General features: G+C 36.0%; 3 protein-coding genes across 3 annotated transcripts; all 3 read right to left on the minus strand.

Moving 5' to 3' along the window:
* Positions 1-3424: 3424 nt before the first annotated feature.
* On the minus strand, positions 3425-4378 carry LOC105995345 (olfactory receptor 8J2-like). The gene has a single exon (XM_013029050.1). It carries the CDS (start codon positions 4376-4378, stop codon positions 3425-3427), a length of 954 nt encoding a protein of 317 aa, XP_012884504.1.
* Positions 4379-9119: 4741 nt separating this feature from the next.
* Positions 9120-10070, minus strand: LOC105995346 (olfactory receptor 1086-like). Its single transcript, XM_013029052.1, has one exon. The coding sequence runs from the start codon at positions 10068-10070 to the stop codon at positions 9120-9122; it is 951 nt and encodes a 316-aa protein (XP_012884506.1).
* A 5494-nt stretch (positions 10071-15564) lies between these two features.
* LOC105995392 (olfactory receptor 8K3-like) lies at positions 15565-16506 on the minus strand. The gene has a single exon (XM_013029098.1). The coding sequence runs from the start codon at positions 16504-16506 to the stop codon at positions 15565-15567; it is 942 nt and encodes a 313-aa protein (XP_012884552.1).
* Between the last annotated feature and the right edge of the window lie 4713 nt (positions 16507-21219).

Genomic DNA, 21219 nt, shown 5'->3' on the forward strand with positions numbered 1-21219 from the left:
GCATTTATAAAATTGTTTACTTTTGAAATGTATAATATTTATTATTTTTAATCAGCTGGGTGCTGGTGGCTCTGGTCTATAATCCTAGCCATTCAGGAGGCTGAAATCTGAGGGTCATATTTAATGCCAGCCAAGCAGGAAAGCCCCTGAAGTTATTATTGCCAACTAATCACCCTAAATCTAGAAGTAAACTGTCGCATAAATACTAGAGTGATGCACTTGAGTAATAGAACTCAGCAACAGATCCCAGGTACAGAATGGAAGCCTCAGACCTCCCACTCCCCCAAGCCCAAATTATTTTTAATGATTAGAAATGTAAATTGACTACTGTAGCTCAAATTGCTGTTAGGATAGTTTGAAAGAAGTAGATGTTTAAACATCTGCATTTCAGTTAACCCAAATCCATATATAGAGATAAATAATTCTCTTTCAAAAATAGCAAATGCATAAACAAAACTTGCCTAGCATGGATAATATGATCAGAGCTATAAATCATTGGTCCTATCTTCCTAAGAGCTTGGTAGTGGGTCCTGCTTGGTTGTTGGAATTTATCACATCTGATACAAGTATGGTAAGAGTTAGGTGAGTGTGTGTATGTGAACATGTCTCATTGTGGAATGCTTGGAACAGATTATTTTATTTAGTGAATGCATTGTAAAGATTGTGTGTGTGTGTGTGTGTGTGTGTGTGTGTGTGTGTGTCTGTGTGCATTGTGATGGCGTAAGTCCATTTGTACGCTGGAAAGTCAGAGGACCAGACAATGCTCAGGTTAAGAAACAAGTTGCTTCAGAACAAGTAGTACCAATGATTTGGTGTCATGCACAGGCTGAAGGACTTTGAGACTCCCTGGAAAGCGCTGAATGTGTTGTAAGCATTAAAAGCATAAGAAGCTGGAACCTGGGCTGGGAAGGTGGCTCAGTGGTAGAGCGCTTGCCTTGCATGCATGAGGCCCTGGGTTCGATTCCTCAGCACCACATAAGCAAAAAGGAAAAAGCCAGAAGTGGTGCTGTGGCTCAAGTGGTAGAGCACTAGCCTTGAGGGACAGTGCCCAGGCCCAGAGTTCAGGCTCCAGGACAGGACCCCCCCCCCAAAAAAAAGAAGCTGGAACCTGATGTCCACAGATATCCACAGCAGCATGCGATGCTCTCCCTCTGGAACAATGAAGGTCTCCCAGTGTTGTCACTTTCATTCCATCCGGTCTTCTCACCTATTACTTGTTGACTCCCATATGCAGGGAGTGGCTTTCCCCTATGATGGTTATTCTGTATGGAATTCCTTTCTGAAAGCAGCTGCCCACATCTGCCCAGTACACCCATGTTTTACTAATCTCCTAGACATGCTCCAATACCATGAAGGACAATCAAGATTCACCATCACAATGTTACTCCAAGTGGAAAAAGAGATTGACATGTGTGATTTTACAAAAAGTATTGTCATTAGGAAGCTTTCATGAATTGCTGGTGTCTGTCAGCTCATCATCATGAAGGAAGAAGTAGGAAAGAGGATTAAAGTCAGAGAAAAGTATTTCAACAGCAAGGTATTAGTAATAGATTTGCTGGAAATAGAGCTAGGAGAGTGGCTGTGGGCAATCTCTAGAGGAAGGAAAAAAAGCAAGAGAATAGATCATTTCCTGAGCTTCCAGGAGGAAGAGACTGCTGATACATCTACCATACACATTAAAAAATAAAGTGCTCAATGGTTAAAACTACAAATCTATTGCTAGTATTGAGATCAGGTATCCCAATCACTGTGGGATATGCATTGCTTTCACCTGTTCTGCTGCTGTTTGACTACATTAGAAACTGACTCATTGACCTAAGAACCTTAGTTGCTGAATGTAATTAATTTATGACTCCTCCACCCCCAAAATGTATTTTTTCCTTTACCTCACATGTCAGTGCTTTTCTTTTTCACTCGATCATTAATACATTAGTAATAGTTTCTCTATACAGATTTGGTAATAACTAGGCACAATTTTTTTCACCCCTCTGGAATAGTTGGGAGAGCATGTGAGTCTTTCAGGAAACAGGGCCTTGTCTTGCTTTTTGTTTGTCGATTTTATGTTCATAGTCGAATAACATTTTACTCTAAATCATATCAAATAAAAATACTAGAAGTGAAGTTTAATGTATGCTTTCAAAATAAAAATTTTCACTGTATTTGTTCTTGGTTCCCTGTTATTATATATACAATTATTTGAATTAGGGGAGGGGAGGGGAACAACAGAATGGTGAGACAAAGGACAAGGCGGGGTGGGGGATAATCCAACAGTGGTATACACAAGACAATATGTTGGAAATTATCTGTACAACTTTGGTGGGGGTTGAGGGGAGGGAAAGTAGGAGAAAATGAGGGAAGGGATAACAAGAAATGTATTTATTACCTTACTTATGTAACTGTAACCCCTCTGTACATCACCTTGACAATAAAAATAATAAAACATATTTTAATACAGCAGGTTTTAATATGAGGTGCTAAAATTGTCCAGAGATGAGTTAAAATAGTAATACAGATTGATTCTGATCACATATATGAAAATAGAATAATAAAATCCACTATATTGGTTTAAATGGGGGTGTAAAAGAAAGAGTAATAGAAACAATCACAAGAAAGAAAAAACATGGGGGGGAGGGGGAGATGGGAAGGGGAAAGAAAGGAGGAGGCAACAATGCTTGATAAGAAATGTACTCATTACTTTGCCCTTGTAATTGTAACCCCTCTGTAGGTATTTTCACAATAAAAAAGAAAGAGTATAGAGTGAATTAGATCAAAGTACATTCCATGGATTTCTGGAAATAAAACAATGAAACCCCTCTGAGGTTTTAAATTTTTTAGTTGACATTAGCACATTCCTTTGTGTGGATGCACTAAGCAAGAGATATGAAAACAGATTTTTTTCTATTTGCTTTAGTTCATTTTTCACATGTTCTAATTATATATGAATTTAACATTTATGTCTAGTATGTATGCTCTTCTAAAAGTAACTTTTCTGATGCACATTTTATCTTTAAGAAAAGATAGAGATGGTTCCTTAGAAATTCAGAATCTGTTGAATAAGATGCTATGAAATAAAAACATCATTTTCGCTGTCTGAATACAAAATATCATTTGGAAGGAGAAGATTCTTAGCCTTGATATCAACCAAGAAATGATCCCCACACATCTGTACCACCTGTTCCCTGGCTTTAGGACATATAAGAACCATTTGACATATTATATTGTACTTTTGAAACATACCAATTTCATAATTTATCATATGCATGTGATGCTTTCTTTTCTGGGCACTGAAATCTGGGATACAATCAATTACATTTTATGTCAAAAGAAATGAAGCAATTCCTCTCCCCAGGTATTGTCACTTTCTTTCGAGAACAGTATTTTAAGGAAGGGAACCAAACCTCTTACATAAATGGAGTTGCAGTTTTCAAGTTAACAGGGGTTTGCATGACAGGCAGGAGCTCCTGAGGAATGTTTTCAAAGCTTCCTTTACATCCTTGTTCCTCAGGCTGTAAATCACAGGGTTTAGCATGGGTATCACTAAGGTGTAGAAGACAGAGGCCATTTTGTCCGTGTCCAAGGAGTGGTTGGTCCGGGGTTGCAGGTACATGAAAAGAAGAGTCCCGTAGAAGATCGTGACTGCCGCCAGATGAGAACCGCAGGTGGAAAAGGCTTTCTTCCTCCCCTCCGAAGAGCGTATCCTCAAAATGGCCAGGATAATGTTGAAGTAGGATATCAGAACAATAATCATGGAGAAAAACAAATTGGTCCCGGAGAAGAAGAACACAGCTGTTTCTGGAGCAGAGGTGTCTGAACAGGACAATGCTAACAAAGGGATGTCATCACAGTAGAAATGGTTGATGACGTTGGAGGAGCAATAGGACACGGAGAACACACAAGAGGTGACCACCACCGCGGTGAACAGGCTGTAGAGGTAAGTGAGAGACACCAGCAGGACGCAGACCTGCCGGGACACCACCACCGTGTACATCAGAGGGTTGCAAATGGCCACGTAGCGGTCATAGGCCATCACCGCCAGCATGAAGATCTCAGCCACAATGAAAACCAGGAAGCCGCCCAGTTGGGTGGCGCATTCATAGTACGAAGTGCTCTTCTTGGCTGCTAAGAAGTTGATCAGCATTTTAGGGGCAATGACAGTAGAGTCCCCGAGGTTGATGATGGCCAGGTGTCGCAGGAAGAAGTACATGGGGGTGTGAAGCCGAGGATTAGTGCTGGTGAGCGTGATGATGCCCAGGTTCCCAATGACCGTCAGTCCATAGATGACCAGGAAGACAAGAAAGAGGGGGATTTGCAGCTCTGCGCGCTCAGAAATTCCCATCAGGATGAACTCGGCCACGCGGGTATGATTCCCAGAAGCCATTTATGTTATATTCATCTTAAGAGGGAAAAAATATATTCATAAAATAGTCCAAATTACTGTGTCTTTTAGATGCTGCTATTAAATGTTTTATTAAAAACCATCAGTTTCCTTGGTCAAACTAGACTTCAATTATGGCTTTTCCCCTCCCATCTTTTCAGGAGCCCTAGAAACACAAGGGACAAAACCAAGTTCTTGGGCATTGCTTGGTTTTGACCTTTTGCTTATTCATTGTATGGTACTTGGTAAAGTGAACATATAGTTCACTATTGTATTGGTTAATATTTTCATGAACAAGTGTTGTACAACATTTGATGCATACAACAGTGTGAGTGTGTGTGTGTGTGTTCCCAGTGATAAAAGAGATTGGCCTTTTGGGACTGATAAGCCAAAATGACTTCAGGTCATGCTATTCCCAGATTTCCCTGTTATTTTGTCAAAATTATCCTGTCATCGGACTCCTAGAAAATTTCAGTATTTGTGAGAAATGTTGTCTATAACCTGAGATTTTCTTTGTTCATTTCTGTCATTCCCTTCTTCTTTTGATGTTATTAACATACTTATATCCCAATACTTACCCTTTGTTGTGTCTTTCAGAAATGCGTAATCCTTTTAAATCTTATTTCTTTCACCAAATAGTTCTTCCTACTTTGTCTCCTCTCCTTCCTCAAACGCCTCTTATTTTCTTCTAGCACTCCTTCCTATCTATTCCGTTCACAGTTATTCCAGTGCCCCTTCAATTAATTAAGGGCTGTTCCAATTTATTTTATTTTACATCTGCACTGTCCCTGAGCTTTTTGCTCATGGCCAGTACGACTTGAGCCTGATCTTCACTTTCAGTTCACTCCAACTTATTTCTTTTAACTTTATAATTAGTATCTTACCTTTCATGTCTTACTTCCAAAAATATGAGTGTGAATAAGGATCAAATAAAAAATAAATCTTAATGATTTTGAAATTAAATTTTACTGATCTAGGAGGTGATATTTGGTTCTTTTTACTTTCATTCTTAGAGATAAACCCAGAGCCTTTTGCACAACAAACAATCACTCTTCCACTGAGCTTCTCCCTAAGCCCTTGGGATTTGTCTTAATTTTTTTTTAGACCTGTGCTGTGTTTGGGACAACCTCCCCCCCGAAACTTTCCACATATATCTGAGAGTCTACCAAATAAATAATTTCAGTAACATTTTCAACTTACAGTTTTACAATCTAAATAATGCAAACATAAATATTAAAAATTCTCATTTTTAATTTGCAGTGATTTTGTGAGCCTTTCTTGGAAACTTCAGATATTTCAGAGACATTTGAGAAACTTCCTTTGTGGGGGTTAAAGCCTCTGCTATAACTTTTGCCAGTTCTGAAGCAGAAAAGTACATCCTTTTACATGCTATGGTGAGCTGCAGTGAGAAGTACACTTGTCTGCAGTCAGAAATACACCTGTCTCATTCATCCACTGGGACTCTGGCCATCAACTTCCATCCCCGTCCTTGCCATAATCAAAATGTCAGCAGGTGAAGCCACCTGGAAGGCAGGCACAGCCTTTTAGTCTGGAGTCTAATTTGAAAAGTAAATCATTCAAATGTACTTGCAATTTACATTTAGACATAGACATAAGAAATGTTTTCTTCTGTAGCCTACCTGTGCAGCGGCCTGCTGAGATGAGGCCCTCTGTTGAGGCAGCTGCACAAAGCAAGGAGACAGATTTTATGTTGCTCACGTCCCTGAAAGGCTCCACCCTGAGGTGCTTTCTGGAGAGCCAAGTCCCCGAACACCACAAATAAAATTTCCAGAGGGAAAGAAAGATAAATGAAAAATAGCGTGCTCATTACTCAAGCCCACTCTCAGAATTTCACACTGAGTAAAACGTGAAGGTTGCCTTGGATTTCATTAGTTATGTTGAATAACAGAGTATTTATTGAATAAAACACACAATATGTATATAATATATATCATTTATGCATTAATATGTGTATAGATTTATATAATATATGCATGTATTAGACATTTTATATATATGTACATGATATACATCTAATAGATACTATATGTAATATGTGTAATGCATAATACATATGTGTTATATACTATAAATGTACATAATATACATAATATGCATATATGTAGAAAATATATCTCTATATATAATTAATATGTTATGTATGAATATATTAACATATACTGCATCTATTATATTATACCACACATGTAGATGATACATTATTGCTTAAATTATCTTACAGTGCATACTTCATACAAGGAGAATCTATTAGCTTGAGCAACTGTTACCAAATATTTTATAACTCCTGTCTTCACTGTATTTGATGTTGGTATAATTTGTGGAGGGGAAGGGATAAAACAAATTGTTTAAATAGGGATACAGGTGGACCCATTGCAACAATGAGATGTACAAGACGTTATGTCAAAAAACGAACTTTAAAACTTAGGTGGGGTTCATTTCACCTAACATCAACTTATCTGAAATAAACAAATGCTTAAACAGGGATACAGGTGGACCCATTGCAACAATAAGATGTATAAGTTATGTCGAAAAATGAACTTTACAACTTTGAGGGGGGAGGGTGGCCGTGGATGGGGGAGGGAGATGGGAAAGGGAAACAAAGGAGAAGGCAACAAGCTTGATAAGAAATGTACTCATTACCTTGCCCATGTAATTGTAACCCCTCTGTAAGGTATTTTCAAAATTAAAAAAAAAATGATCCTTGCCTTTTGAGTAGCTAGGCTTAAGGCCTACAGGCTTACAGGCCACTGGTGCCCGGGTAAATTACAAGCATTTTCTTTAAAAATATTTTATTGTATTTTACATGATACCTTCACTATGAACAATTTCAGTGTGAAATACAGAATGGTAAATATAAGTATAAAGTTTTACTACTGAAATCTAGAACTCTGACTCTTCATAGTTGAGATTTCAAGTCTATTAGCAACACCCCATTTGCACCAACCTTCAGCTCAGTGTAACCATAATATCACTTTCTTATTTTGAAATATTACAACATTTACATAAATAATTCCAGATAATGCACTGGAATATATAAATATCTTATATATTATATGGACATATTAGGAAAGAGTGTTTGGAACTAATTCTATTATAAAAATTCACAGATACACGTATTTAATTACATTGACTATCATGCATTATGGTGAAACACAAATTTATGTACTCAACAAAGTAGACTCCATTTATAAGCAATTTAAGTTTGTATGATTCCACTATAGAAGTCTAATTCTGTAAATTTACTTTTTTCACACTGTGGATGCCTTGGGCTTCAAATAATGTTAATATATTTAGCTAGACATTTTCTGATTTTGTTAAATATGCAAACTTGTGAAATATTTCCAATTTATTTTCTAAATGTCAGTAACTGATATAAATTCTACGGGAGGGTGGAAATTTTTTCTTTCCTCAATAAAATTTTAAATTTGATTCACTTTTATGAGCATCTAAGAATACTTACTATTATTTTATGTTAACATTTTCCAGATAATTAAAGAAATAGGATTACCAGGGATGAATTTTTTCTTAGTAAAATCTGAATATTTTATCCTGTTATCACTGGAGATTCTATTACTTATTAATTCAACAGAAGTATCTGCTTTCTCAAGTTGTCTGGTCTTCGTTAACATTGTGATAGATTTCTATGATATGTGCTTAGAAATATTTAAACCATAAATTCACTATCCTTTGTAATTTTAAGTTTTGTTTAAAGATTTCTATTCTTTATAGTACTTTATTGTACGTTATGTGCATCTGTATGCATATATAAAAATAATTACCAATAAAGGAGATCCTAATTTGCATTGTTTTAATATGTACTGATAATCAATAAAATAAATAATAAATAAATTAAAAAATAACATCATAGGTGCACATGTGTTTGTTTTACATAATTTCAATTTGTAAGCACATGTAGAGATGTATGCATAGATTATCATGAATGTTGTATAAAAAGAAAGAGGTGTTGCAGTTCTTTGGAAAATGTAACAACAGGGAAGACAATGTGGCCCATAATTTTATCTTAAAATATAGGAACAGAATATTTAGTGAAGTAAGACAGACCCCCAAGAAACATAGGTTCCATAGTTTCCCTTATTTGCAATAATTAGTATATGCCTAGGATAATCTTAGCAGGTGAGCAGAATAGCTCAATAGCTATGTACATATGACCATATAAGATGATGCTAAGCGAAATGAACTCCAAGACATGGACACAAGAAGTTTTTCTTTGTTGTTGTTTTTAATGTACTATGTGATATTTTGTTTCTTTTGTATGGTTTTTCCCCTTATGGTATATCCCGTTGTCACTGTATTTGATTCTGGTACCCTAGTATTGTATATATGCTTATTTGAATTAGGGAAGAGAAGGGGAACAACAGAATGGTGAGACAAAGGACAAAGGGGAACCAATACAACAGTGATAGACAAGAGACAATATGTTGCAAATGATCTGTACAAGTTGAGAGTTGGGGGATGGGGGCAGAGAAAGGAGAAAAGTGAGGGGAGGAGTAACAAGTTTGACAAGAAATGTACTTATTACCTTAGTATGAAACTGTAACCTCTCTATACATCACTTTCACAATAAAGAGAAAAAAACTTAAAAATACTAACATTAAATTAAAATAAAATATAGGCCCAGAAGAGAATCGTGAAATGCATTTGATCGGATGTCTTCCTCCTCTTCTAGATTCTGAGCACCAGTTCCATCCTGTGTGGTTTTTTTTTAATAGGAGAAGCACACGTTCTTGATGAACCGCGTTTTCCCCAACACTTTGTGCATGGCTGCCTGTACATCCCTGTTCCTCAGGCTGTAGATCACGGGGTTCAGCATGGAGATCACAATGGTGTAAAAGAGCGACACGATCACGTCATGCTCCAGCGCATAATTAGAGCTGGGCCTGACGTAGGTGAACACAGCTGTGCCCTGGAAAACCGACACTGCCGTCAGGTGAGAGCCGCAGGTAGAGAAGACCTTTCGCTTCCCTTCAGCAGAACGCATCTGCAGGATCGCAGCCAGAATGAAGCCGTAGGAGACCAGGACAATCAGGATGGTGACCAGCTCAATAGACCCCGCGCAGTAGAAGAGGAGCAGCTGGTTTAAATGAGTGTCAGAACAAGAAATTGCCAGGAGAGCTGGGATATCACAGAAGACGTGCCTGATTTCGTTGGAGCCACAGAAGGACAGCCTGAAAGTGGCCACCGTGTGAATTGTGGCATGGATAAAGCCAGCGATAAAGGAAGCCACGATGAGGGCCACATAGACTCTGGGTGACATGCTCACTGTGTAGAGAAGGGGGTTGTAGATGGCTACGTAGCGATCATAAGCCATGACAGCCAATAGAAAGCATTCTGTGGTCCCACACGTCACAGCAAGAAACAACTGCGCCGCACAGCCAGACAGCGGAATGACTTTCTTCCTTGACATCAGATCTGCTAACATGTTTGGGGTGATGAGAGAAGAATAGAAAGCATCTATGGAAGACAAGACGCTCAGGAAATAGTACATAGGGTTGTGGAGTCGAGAATCCCCAATGACCAATACAATCAGTCCTAAATTTCCCACAAGGGTGAAAAGGTAAATTAGCAGAAACAGGAGAAAGAAGAAAACCTTCAGCTGAGCGTTGTCTGTGAAGCCTTTCAGTATGAACAGAGTCACTTCAGTGATATTCTTCATGTTGAAATCTGAGGACATCCTTGAAAACATTTTTTAAAAAATGACAGTCATATTAAAGAATGTATTAAAGAGGTGTGTGCTATTGACAATGAATAATGACTACATCTGTATATATACATATAGGGCACACATAGGTGTGGGTATGTACATAGGTGTACATAGATGGGTGTGTACAGGTGTATTTGGGCTGTGTGGTTTCCCAGAAGCAGATTAGTAGAGAGTGACATTAAAAGTGATCAAATAATCTTGCCATTCATTGCTGCACCAGGTGGACCGTAAAAATGTTTTACACAGTGACTGGAACTCAGGCTATTTTTAAAATTTCAACTTTTTATCGCCAAATGGCACTCTTTTCAAAGTAAATACCAGAATGCAAACTGGATGGCTTAAAACATTTCTTCAGACATCTAAACACTTGAGCTGATAGCTCAAGCAGATTACAAAATAGAATCACAGTTCTGCATCTTTCAACCATTGTGTGGAATGGTTTACTTTCATCTAGTTTCCTGAGGCATGTGAATTTTGATATTTATATTGTTTAAAAGTTTATTATTGATGAGGAAAATTAACAAATATAATAATTTGAATTAAAAAAATTTTAAATTAGACTTGCTAGTCTCATGATAAATGTCAATACAATGTATTCCATGCTTTGCCAACATGCCTTATATGGGTTGGTGTACCTTTAGAAAATTAAAAGATTAGTAAATTCTACAATTGTTTGAAAAAAGACACAAACATCATCGCAATCAAAGTTCTCCATTATAATTGAGCTTAATTTGTTTCAAGTAAATATCATGTTTCAGCTAAATTTGTGTTGAGAAAAAAATGTCTGCTAGATACTAAACAAAAATTTGGATTGTAATTCATAAGCAACATCATTACACCATGCAATTCATAGTCATGTACAGAAAACCACTGTGATTCTTGAAGATTGAATAATATGGGATGAACTTCTGGAATGCACATAAATCTAAATCTATAAATCCAACTTGAATGAAACGAACAAAACTTTGTAAACTTTGAATAGCTTGACTTCTATGATGAATCAGTGAATTTGATAAAGAAGAGCTTACAATAGCAGCCATTGATTGGACATCTCATGCAGAAATGAACTTTGGGGAACATTATGTCATTTACCTAACAGTAACAGCCAATATTCAGTGCAAACTCTGGCACTTCCCTCATAGTCATCTTTTCACTATCCTCTGCTGTTTTATGACTCTCCTGCCTCATTATATCAAAACAAATACTGTAATTGATGTTTTAGAAACTCAAAATGCTAAACCTATAAAATAAGTAATAAAAATGATTACTGAAGTAAAAAACAATACAGAAATGTTAGGTATTATTTGTCATAATATCGGTGTAAAGATCCAAATAAATATATCTAAAGTTTCCTTACCTTCTGTTAATCTGTAAGAAACTGTCTTTAATGTAGAGTAACTTCATTAGGAAAGCACATACTTCATTCAATGAAAACACGTACTGTCAAAAAAGCCATAAGTAGTTATAGATATTTAAATTCAATATTTTATAGTTTTCTTATATAGTTTATGTTTATATTTTCTTATCTCTTCTAGGAAGATTTGGTATTTAATTCTAGGCAGAACTCTGAGTAAATCAAAAAGTACAAGTAATTGGAGATGTAGTATTTAGCAGTGAAAATGTGTAGCAGAAAAATAGCCAAGAGAACTTAGAAATTTTCAGTGGTAACCCCCAGAATACACTGCTATTTATTGTATATTTTCTCAGGATGAGCATGCTAAGGTTTCAGAACAGTGTCAATATGGCTGATTTAAGTTGTTTGTATCCACTGATTTAACTATGAGGAATCCCACAGGAGAGGCTCTGAGGGGAATATGCCCAATTAATTTTTGATTTAATACAGTGTAGTTGTTTAACTCATAATGACATTTAAAAATTAGGGAAATAAGGCTCTACCTGCTGATGTGTATTGAGTGAATGGTATTATTTAGCCTTGATCTAAAGTGCTTCTGACTTGCATTTTTCCAGATGACTTATAATGGTGATGACCTTTGTATATGCTTATTGACCATATAAGAGGATATTCAAGTTCATTATCAATTTATGTATTAGCTATTTAGTTATTATGTGATAGGATCAACATTTACTTTTCACATTAACTCTCTACTAGATGTTTTGCAAATACTTTATCATTTGCCTTTTCAGGGTGGTCATTAGTCTTTGTAATGTACAGTCTTAGAAGACTGTAAGTTTGATATAGTTTATCTCTTATAATTTTATTTTTGTTGCTTGAATTTGTATCGTATCTTGGCTTTGGTGTCTCTGAGTTTCTTCTCTCAATATAATTCATTCAAGGTCTATCAATTTTTCACTAGATGACATAATATTATTCTTTTTATACATTTTTATAATAAAAATACTATACAGAGAGGTTACAGTTACATGAGCAAGGTAATGAGTACATTTCCTATCATTGTTACCCTCCTTTGTTTTTCCCCTACCATCCCCTCCCTCCAACCTCTACAACTACACTCCCCTCAATATTATTATTTATGATGAATGAATAAAATTCCTTTGTCAAATTGTGTGTGTGTGAATGTGCATGCACACATGTGAGAGTAATTATCATGATCCATTCATCAATTGGAGGACATCTGGGCTATCATAAGTTGGCTATGGTAACTAGAGCTACAATGAACATGCATGTGCAGGTGCTCTTTTTATGTCCTGACTTGCAGTTTTTGGATAAATGTTCCAAAGTGGTATGATGGATCATAGAGTTATTCTACTTTTAGTTTTCTGAGTAATCTCTATACTTTCCATTTTTGTGTTTGTTTTTCACACTCTTATAGTAAACCATCTATGTGACTCATTGTTTCTGGGATGTCAATTGGACTGCATTGATCAACTGTTCTTCATTGTATTGGTATAATTGATTTCTGAATTTCTTATATTTATTTAAATGAAATTTATTTTAAGTGATAGATAAAGACGTCAGGGGTAAACATATGTGAATGATGAAGCATTTATATGTACATAGACATTGTATAGTATGTATTGTGGTATAAGCATTTTCTATCATAAAAGATTATCATTTTAAAAATAAAACATTTTTACTCCTTATTGTGATCAACCTACCTGGTAAAAACACAATAGAAATTATTTCTATCTAATTGATGAACATTCTTCATCCTCTTAATCTCCCAGTGTGCGATGATAACTTTTGTCGGTATGTTCTACTACTATATACTTTTTTCTGTTGGTCGTAAAGCTTGAACTCTGGGCCTGGACGCTGTCCCTCAGCTCTTCAGCTCAAGGCTAGTGCTCTACCACTTGAGCCACAATGCCCACGTCTGGCTTTTTCTCTGTACATGGTGCTGAGTAATCGAACCCAGAGCCTCATGCATGTGAGGCAAATACTCTACCACTGAGCCACCTTACCAGTCCCCTCCTATTTTTAACTTTTATGAAATCAATTTTAATACACTTTGTATTATATTTGACTTTACATGCAATAATACAATCTCTCATCATTCCATCTTAAGACTAAAAATTAATACATTCTGTAAATCCTACCATTTATTTATACATCATGGGTGTATAAATATGTCCATCATACATGATGGACACTTTGGTTGCTTCCAGATTAAATCTATTGTAAAAAGTGCTGGAATGCAAATGGGAGTGTAGAATTCTTTTTCAATCACCATTTTCAATCTTTTGGATATGTACTTAGCATGGTATAGCCAGATCACATGGTAGAGTTCTTCAATTCCTTATCAATACCTATCATTTTAAGTTATGTTTAAAGACTTTTTCTATGTTGAAACATACACATTGACACATACATTTATATAAACACTCAAGACTATTGCTTTTTGGTTAACTTATAATATGCACAGATGCCCTGTATCAATGGCTATGATTAAATTTTCACATCCGAAGACATAACCATATGAAAGTAATAAAGACAGTCTTTTACTCAAAATTAGAGACATTGTGGAGCTTTGTCTGCCCAGATTACTCTCAATGATGATTCTCCTACCTCAACATCCTGAGTATCTATGATGATAGGAGTGTGAGCCCCAGCTTTTCATGAATTTTTTAATATTTAATTTTTATTGTAAAGATACTGTACAGAGGAGTTACATTTACATGAGTAAGGTAATGAGTACATTTCCTATGGAGCATTGTTACCCCTTCCTTCCCCCCCCCCACTATCTCTTCCTACCCCACCTCCCCAACTCCTCCTCCCTGTACATCCAAAGTTATAAAGATCATTTTCAACATGGTATCTTGTACATCTCAATGTGTCAACCAGTATTTGTTATTTTTGTTATTTTGTTATTTTTCCTTCCCTTCCCCAAATTAGAAATATGGATATGCAAGATGCAGGGCACTGGAATCAAATACAGTGACAACAGGGATTATACCATGGGGGAAGAACACACACAAGAAACAAAAAAAATCACATAGTTCATTAAAAACAACAGCAAAGATAAAACTCCACAAAAATCAAGCAAAACACTCTTGTGTTCCTCTCTTGGGGTTCCTTTCGCTTAGCCTCATCTTATATTGTTGTAAGGTGAGTCATCCCAGAAGACACATTTTGAAATATGAAATATTGGGGTCTTTTATACAGTTAACAGGCCGTGTGCCACCTGTTGTTTCTAAGGCCTGCAGCCCCCAAACACACAACACACGCCCATCACCTGGGAGGTAGGTGATGGGTAGGGGGCATTCTTCCCCCAGCATGAAGACAAGATGCCAGACCCTACAATCCACCGTGTGATCAATATGGCACCGGCCAGACCTGACCTCCTTACTTCAATGTAGTCATATGTACATAGTTTTTTACCTTTTCTGCTTGTCCGGTAAGATTATCCTAGACAAATACTAGTCATTACAAATAAGGGAAACCATGGGACCTGTCTGTTAACAGTTATAAATTCATGAAAACATAGGTCCCATGGTTTCCCTTATTTTCATGAATTTTGAGTTGATATAACTGGTAATGGATAAGGATCTATTGAATTCTTTCACATGTACAGATCCAGTTTTCCCGGTGCCATTTAATAAAGCATTTATCATTTCTTTGTGATTACTTTCTCAAAAGTCAGTTGGGCTTGTTTTGGGGTGTCATTTTCTTTTCTGTTGGTCTGTGTGTCCATTTTTATGACACAGCTTTTGATTATTATTCCTTTGGCATGTTTTGAGTTCTAGCAGGTTGATATTAATGCAACTTACAGATATGTAAGAAGTGTAACACAGAAAGACTATATCTACAAAATGTAAGAATACATACACAAAAAGCTACATGGCACTGAATAGTTTTTTGTAAAGTGAAGAACATCACAGGATATTTTTCTTTAAGACTGTGCATTTTTATTTTATTTTCTCATTTCTTAAAATATTTTGTATTCTTGTTGTAAAGGTGACGTACAGAGGAGTTACAGTTATATAAGTCAGGCAATTACATTTAAGAGATGCTTACTGTGTGTAACTTTTAATTAAAGATGTTGCCTATTCTCTTCCAGATCCTTTGTAAGGCACATTTTACATCTTTGTTCCTCAGGCTGTAGATCAGAGGATTCAACATTGGAATGATCAAGGTATAAAATATAGATGACAATTTGTCCGTATCGTTAGAATGACTGGACTTAGGCTGCACGTACATAAATATCAACGTCCCATAGAACACTGTAACCACAGTCAGGTGGGACCCACAGGTGGAGAAGGCTTTGCGCCTGCCCTCTGCTGATTTCATCCTGAGAATGGCTACCAGAATAAGCAGGTAGGACACCAGGACGAGTAGAAGTGAGGAGATCAAATCAAAAGCTGCCAACATGACGATGATCAATTCGATTTCTCTTGTATCGGAGCAAAGCAGCGGTAACAGGGGGATGCAGTCACAGAAGAAATGATTGATGACATTGTAGCCACAGAAGGATAAGGTGAACATCTTTACGGTGACTAGAAGAGACACAAATACATTGTAGAGATAAGGGGTGGCCACCAGGACCCAGCACACCCTCTGTGACATGACCACAGTATAGAGTAGTGGGTTGCAGATGGCCACGTAGCGGTCATAGGACATGGCCGACAGAATAAATAGTTCACTTCCAATAAAAAAAAGAAAGAAGGCGAGTTGCGCAGCACAAAAGTTATAGGAGATTTTATTTTGATCTACAACAAAATTGACCAACATTTTGGGGCCCACGGCTGTGGAATATCCAAGATCGGTGAGAGCCAGGTGTCTGAGGAGAAAGTACATCGGGGTCTGCAGCCTGGAGTCCACCGTGGTGAGGATGACCATGCCCAAGTTGCCCACCACAGAGACCACATAGAGGAGGAGGAACAGCACGAACAATGGGGCCTGCAGCTCAGGACGATCTGTGATGCCCATCAGGATGAATTCAGTCACCACCGTGAGGTTGCGCTTCTCCATCTGTGATAATCAGAGAAATCTACATTAGATAGTGCAGTTAATGGCTTTAAACAACTGGGAGACAGTTGTTTATGCAAATGTTAACATAAGGAATCTCACCTTTACATTTTAGAAGATTTATAGCTTGAAAGATGGATATGCAAAAAATACAGAGATAAACACAAACAGACATGTGGTTCTCCTCTTGAGTTTATTCATAAAACCAACTCATTATTTAGAGATATATTTCTTGGCCTAGCGTGGAGGTGAAATATAATACTGGCCGAAAATAATACTAATAGAGTTAATAGACTGGTAAATATTTGACTATTTACAATATCCATACCAAACAATGTCCACTACAATAAACTTATCCAAGATCAATAAATTTTTCTGGATAGTTTTATGATAGGCAGACAGACAGATAATTGGACATACATATTTAAATTTATAGCTATAGATATAGACACATAAAATGGAAATGACAAATATTCAAACATTAACATTTAGTGGTAGAGAAATGATAATGGTTATGTTTTTAAATTTTTCTAGTTGTTTTAAAATAATTAGAGTAACAATAATGGCATTTAATAAAGTACAAGTAATATTTAAGTTACCTAATAAAATCATAATCATTATAAGGAATCACACAAAATTGTCTTTAGAAGATAAAAACCACTTGGAGAAAAAGATGATAGATAATCTATAAATAGATATAGTTAGGCAGATGGATGAGCAATGCAGAGATTCATATAAAACTACAGGAGAGAGAGGCAGAGAGTGATAAACATATAGATATAAATGAGATAGTGTGTGAAAAATGTATTCAAATGTTTCTTTGCACCACTGATTTTTTCGAAAACTCGATCACACATACAAAACGTAATGTCCTTTCTGGGTGGTTTGGAAGGATAAAGTACAATTAAATGACTTAATGTTCTGAATGTTTCAAAAAACAGCTCTCAAAGAAAGTGCACATAAAATTTTTAAAACTTCTGGAGTTGAACAGTTTGATCTTGAACATGGTAACACAGAGTTCTGCTACTGAACTCAATAGCATCCTGCCCTTCTTTTTCTGTTATAGGCTTGGCTATGTGGCTCAGGCTGGCCTTGACTATATTTATAATTTAATGGTGACTATAACCCTCTGAAAGAGCTTGCATTTACATATATAATATACATTCTCTTGCACAAGACTTCTCTGTCAGAGCTCAAGAGATGAATAGATAAAAACTAGGTAAATACCTGCAAGTTTTCTCAGTATTTCCTCCTTTCTATACCATGTCATAACAAATTAGAAACCAATGTAGAGTTGGATTTATCTTCCATTGTTTATAGATTTGATGACATATGATTATAATTTAAATTTGCACAAATTTACTGAAAGATATTTTATCTCATTTCTTGCTATTTTCATTATAATAGATACAAGCTCCTGTATGGAACCAACCCAACACAGAAAAACCAGGGATGGTGAAGAAATCCAAATAAATTAGGAGAAAGAGAAGCTACTAACACCAGTTCGGTACACTGAAGATTCATAAAATTTCCATAGCTAAAACTGTACTATCTTCTAAAGACAATAAGCTCTGGTATTTATGTTACATTTTGTATACATTTTTGCTATGGTTTTTAACATAACAGAAACTGAACAAAATAAAATAAGTGTACCATGCTATAAATATATTATATTCTCAAGACAATAAAGTTTGAAATTCTTATGATATTTATGTTCTACTTTGAATAAAGTTTTACTGCAGTATATAACCGCATAGAAACCAAACAAAAGACAATGAATATGATACACATATGGGAACTTGACTGTATTTTGAAATTCTCTCGACAATATGACACAAAGAACTTTTCCAAATAGCAGACACCATATCTAGCAGATACAAATATAAACACATTAAATATATCTAAGTATTTTTTAATAACCTAGAGATGGATCATTGCAGCCTGGAAGTGAGTGAATGTTGGAGATGATAATTACTTATGTGAAAATATGGGATAAACATGTCTCCTAACATTACAGATTAGAAGGGAAAAATTACATGAACAGGTATCTGGGCCCGGGGTCCCAGTCAAGAAATGAAACCATGCAATCTTTTAGGACTGTCTAGCAAGCTGATAACATGTAACTTATATAAAATATTTTGTTGCTACCTAATGTCCTGCCTATCCATTTGAACATCTTTCTTATATTAATCAAAGCAAAGCATGTCAGATTATAATATCAGATATACATGTCTTTAGTAAATGTAATCAAAATCACTTTAAACAAAGATTTTTCGGTTGGTTTGAGTTTATATTAATGAAATACTTCAAACTGACCTGCACATGATTTTATATGAATCATGTATATAATATTCTTGTATAACAAAGAACCAGTTATATAGTTCAATTGGAAAGAAACAAATTACATTTTACATTTATTATAATTATTGAATACTCATTTATTAGGATAAATTAATATTATATTATAAATGCATATTTTGGAATATTATTATTTATAATGGCACTGGGGCTTAAACTCAGTTCTATCTCTCAGCTTTTTCCACTGAAAAGTGGTACCCTACCACTTGAGGAGTTATAGCTCTACTTCCAGCTTTTTACAGGTTCATTGGAGATAGGAGTCTCATTTTCTTTCTTGCCAGGGCTGGTTTCAAATGACCCTAAGATCCCAGATACTTGAGTAGCTAAGATTATAAGCTTGAACCACCACAGTTCCACTTTTCATGTATTTTTAAAGCTATGTATTAGAAAAAATAGATTCTACTGAAAAATGACTTTATAGCAGTCTAAAACTGAATATTAAAACATCTCTGACACTTAAAGCTTTGAGATGTGAATGTGGAACTTTTCACAATCTCGTTGTGAATCAGAAGCTCCCTTTTCATTATCTGTTGATCAGGAATGAATCTAAATGATGTACTTTTACTTGATAAATGAGAAAGCCCCACATAAGACTATCTATCTATCTATCTATCTATCTATCTATCTATCTATCTATCTATCTATCTATCTATCTATCTATCTATCTTGTATATATCTATATATCTGGAAAGTAATAAAAGTAATAAGAGAGTGAATCATGTTTCTTTCCAGTTCTGTCAATTTAAAATAAAATCTGTCTTTTTGTTTATGCTTCATCGCCCCTCATTTGTTATGTTAGATAAAAATAATATGTATGCAAAATTAAAATTTCTAAGCATCAACAAGAATTGAAATGTTTCAAAGATTATTAACAACATTTAATGATCTTAATTTAGAAAACCCTCAAAAATTGCTATGAAGGGCAAAAAGGAAAGTGGTCCTACACCTGCTCAGGCATTGTGACACTACATGAATATTTTTGTCCTTGTTACCTGTCTTGCAAGCTCTCTCTGGATTCTCCCATGCATTTCTTAATATTAGGTGTGTGAAAACAATTTATGGATTTTTAAAACACTCATAGAAACTCCCTGGGGAGGTGCTAAGCAATTTGTTGATAAGCTGGGCATCCCTAGAATACTTAATGAAATGCCTGGAAGTATGTGCTAATTCTCAGGGAGAATTTATATTTAAATTTGAATTTATTTACTTATTTTAGGAATCAGCAAATCTGATTGTTGTTTACATTAAAAATATTAGTATTAGCATCTCTAAGAGACATTAGTATTCTCATGTTTATTGAAAAAGAATTCTACGCAGTCTAGAAATGGAAATAATTTAAAAATCTATTCATGAATAAATGGATAAATAAAATATTGATATATCCAAGTACTGGAATGATTATGGTTCAGCTTTAATAAGTATATTATACAACTACATAGTTAGGAAAGATGAGACTAAATGAGATGTGGCAGTCACAGAAAGACACTGTGAGATGTCCATTTCATGATGTACAGGAACTATTGAGACTTACAGATATTGAAGAAGGAGTTACAAAAGATGGGGAAATGGAAGAAATGAGAAGTAACTAGTGAACAAGCTAGAAATGTCAAGTACCCAAAATAGAGACATTCCATTGGTCTGCTGCAAGACATTGCATCTATAATGAACAGTTCTTTATTGCACATTTGAAATATGAAGAGTGTAGATTCAATGCTAAAATAATAAAAAAAATGCAAAAGAAAACTGTAATGAAGTTGCAGCACAAGCTATAATATAGAATAAACTTGAAACCATTATACTAATCTCATAATCATCTAGGCCATAGAGAATATCCTCCCCCTGCCCCTGCCCCTGCCCCTGCCCCTGCCCCTGCCCCTCCCCCTTTCCCTCCCCCCCTCCTCCTCCTGTCAGTTGTGGGGCTTGAACTCAGGATCTAGGCTCTATGCTTGAGCTATTTTGCTCAAGGCTAGACCTCTACACAGTGCCACAGTGACACTTCCAGTTTTCTGTTGGTGTATTTGAGATAAGACCTCCATGGACTTTCCTGCTAGGGCTGGCTTCATACTATGATCCTCAGATTTTAGCCTCCTGAGTAGCTAGGATTACAGGCATGAGCCACCAGCCCCAGCTTATTTTTTTTCCCAGCTTTAAAAATATTTTATTGTAAAGATGCTGTACAGAGGTTACACTTATACAAGTAAGGTAATGAATACATTTCTTGTTGAACATTATTACCTCCTCCTTGTTTTTTTTTGGGGGGGGTGGGTCTGGTCGTGGGGCCTGAACTCTGGGCCTGGGCGCTGTCCTTCAGCTCTTCAGCTCAAGGCTAGCACTCTACCACTTGAGCCACAGCGCCAC

This window comes from Dipodomys ordii, unplaced genomic scaffold, assembly GCF_000151885.1.
Source record: "Dipodomys ordii isolate 6190 unplaced genomic scaffold, Dord_2.0 Scaffold117, whole genome shotgun sequence".
In the NCBI taxonomy this organism is placed as follows: Eukaryota; Metazoa; Chordata; class Mammalia; order Rodentia; family Heteromyidae; genus Dipodomys; species Dipodomys ordii.